The 1,616-nt window shown below is 36.6% G+C and overlaps 1 protein-coding gene across 1 annotated transcript; it reads left to right on the top strand.

Moving 5' to 3' along the window:
• The first annotated feature begins 722 nt into the window (after window positions 1-722).
• Window positions 723-1,274, top strand: LOC148855616 (uncharacterized). Its single transcript, XM_088984930.1, has one exon. It carries the CDS (start codon window positions 723-725, stop codon window positions 1,272-1,274), a length of 552 nt encoding a protein of 183 aa, XP_088841056.1.
• Window positions 1,275-1,616: the final 342 nt, after the last annotated feature.

The raw sequence follows: 1,616 nt of genomic DNA on the forward strand, positions 1-1,616 counted from the left end.
TTGTTCTACAAGAAAAAAAAAAAAAAAAAAAAAAAAAAACTTCTTACGATCCTATTACCATAAATGTTTTTTAGTACCCTCACAAATGGATCAAGAATTCACCTATAAATGAATAAGAAGGCAGTAACACTAAAAAAGGCAAAGGTAGACATTTTTAGAGGAAGGAATTGGTAATTTGAAATGGTAGTCTCTTGTAGTTGCACCTTATTCTAAAATCATAATAGTTGCAGGAAGGAAAGGCCATCTCCTTTATCATCTAGAAATAGGGCTGTGGCTACTTGACCTAAAGGGGGACAAAATGGAGTGGATTATGGAGTTACCACCTAAATTTTTGGGAATTGAGAATTTATGAAAACTTGGAATTTTTGAAGAAAAATGATTTGTTTTCTTGGTGACTCGTTACCCAATGGAGATGAAATTCTTAGGGTCCAAGGACCAAGGTACGGTGTGAGAAGTCATAAGCACCTCACATGCACCTAGTTAAACCAGCCTCTACTTGACCAATGTCCCAAAGATTATTTAATAATTTTTGGGCACAAAATAAAGTGATAAACACATAACACTCTAATGTAGCCAAGAAAAAGAAAACAAAACTATATCATATTAAATTAACCAATAGAAAAAAAAACTAACCATGACTTAACAATTAATAGGAGAATAGTAATTAACAAATAATAAGAAAAAGGACAATATGCAAGGAGTTCTAATTTGACCTAGTACTAATGCAAGAGATGAAAGGACAATATGTAGAAAAGTTGAAAGAAGAGATGAGGCAAGTGAAAGGGGTCCACAATTTGGGGGTTATAGATTTTAAGGAGTTATGTCTCTACCCTAACGCCAAACTGTCTGAAAAGTTTAAGATTCCCGATTTTGAGAAATATGACGGGAAGGGATGCCCGCAAGCTCACTTTAAAATTTTCTATGGAGACATGTTTCAATATGGGTTTGATGAGAAGCTGTTGATCCAAATGTTTCAGAAAAGTTTGACAGGTAGTGCAAGAACAATGTTTGCAAATTTGGAGGAGGAGAAGAAAATGTCATGGAAAAAGGTTTTAGAGGCTTTCCTAAACCATTTTTCCTACAATATGAAGCTGGTCCCATACCAAGTGGATCTTGATTTGATGAGTCAGAAGTCTGGGGAATACTTTCTAGACTATGCTTACCAATGGCGTGAGGTGGCGGCCAAACTCTACCATCCCATGCATAAAGAAGAAATGGTTCAGACCTTTATCAAAGCACTAAAGGATCCATATCACACATTATTGGTGACCTAGCCGTTGAGAGACTTTAGTGATGTTGTCAGAGGTGTCATGAGGACAGAGGAGTCAATGCGTCACGAGCGCATGAATTTGGTAATAGTTGGGGCAGGAAGCTCACCTAGTTCTACTCCTCGACTCATGAAAAGCTCAGCTTGGCTTAGTTTCAACCAAGCTTCCTACCAAACTCAAGCCCAATTTACAGGCCCGTTTATTAGTCGAGCCAAGCTCGAGCCTGATAAAGCCTCGCGAGTCGAGCTCGAATAGCTACATACATACATACATACATACATACATACATGCATGCATGCATACATATATTATTATTATTATTATTATAGATATAATATTTGTATTTTT

This window comes from Nelumbo lutea, chromosome 4, assembly GCF_056320005.1.
Source record: "Nelumbo lutea isolate HS-2025 chromosome 4, American lotus-T2T, whole genome shotgun sequence".
In the NCBI taxonomy this organism is placed as follows: Eukaryota; Viridiplantae; Streptophyta; class Magnoliopsida; order Proteales; family Nelumbonaceae; genus Nelumbo; species Nelumbo lutea.

Bases quoted from the DNA above. Each gene is read 5' to 3' on its own strand.
- LOC148855616 (XM_088984930.1), top strand. From the start codon at position 723: ATGCAAGAGATGAAAGGACAATATGTAGAAAAGTTGAAAGAAGAGATG.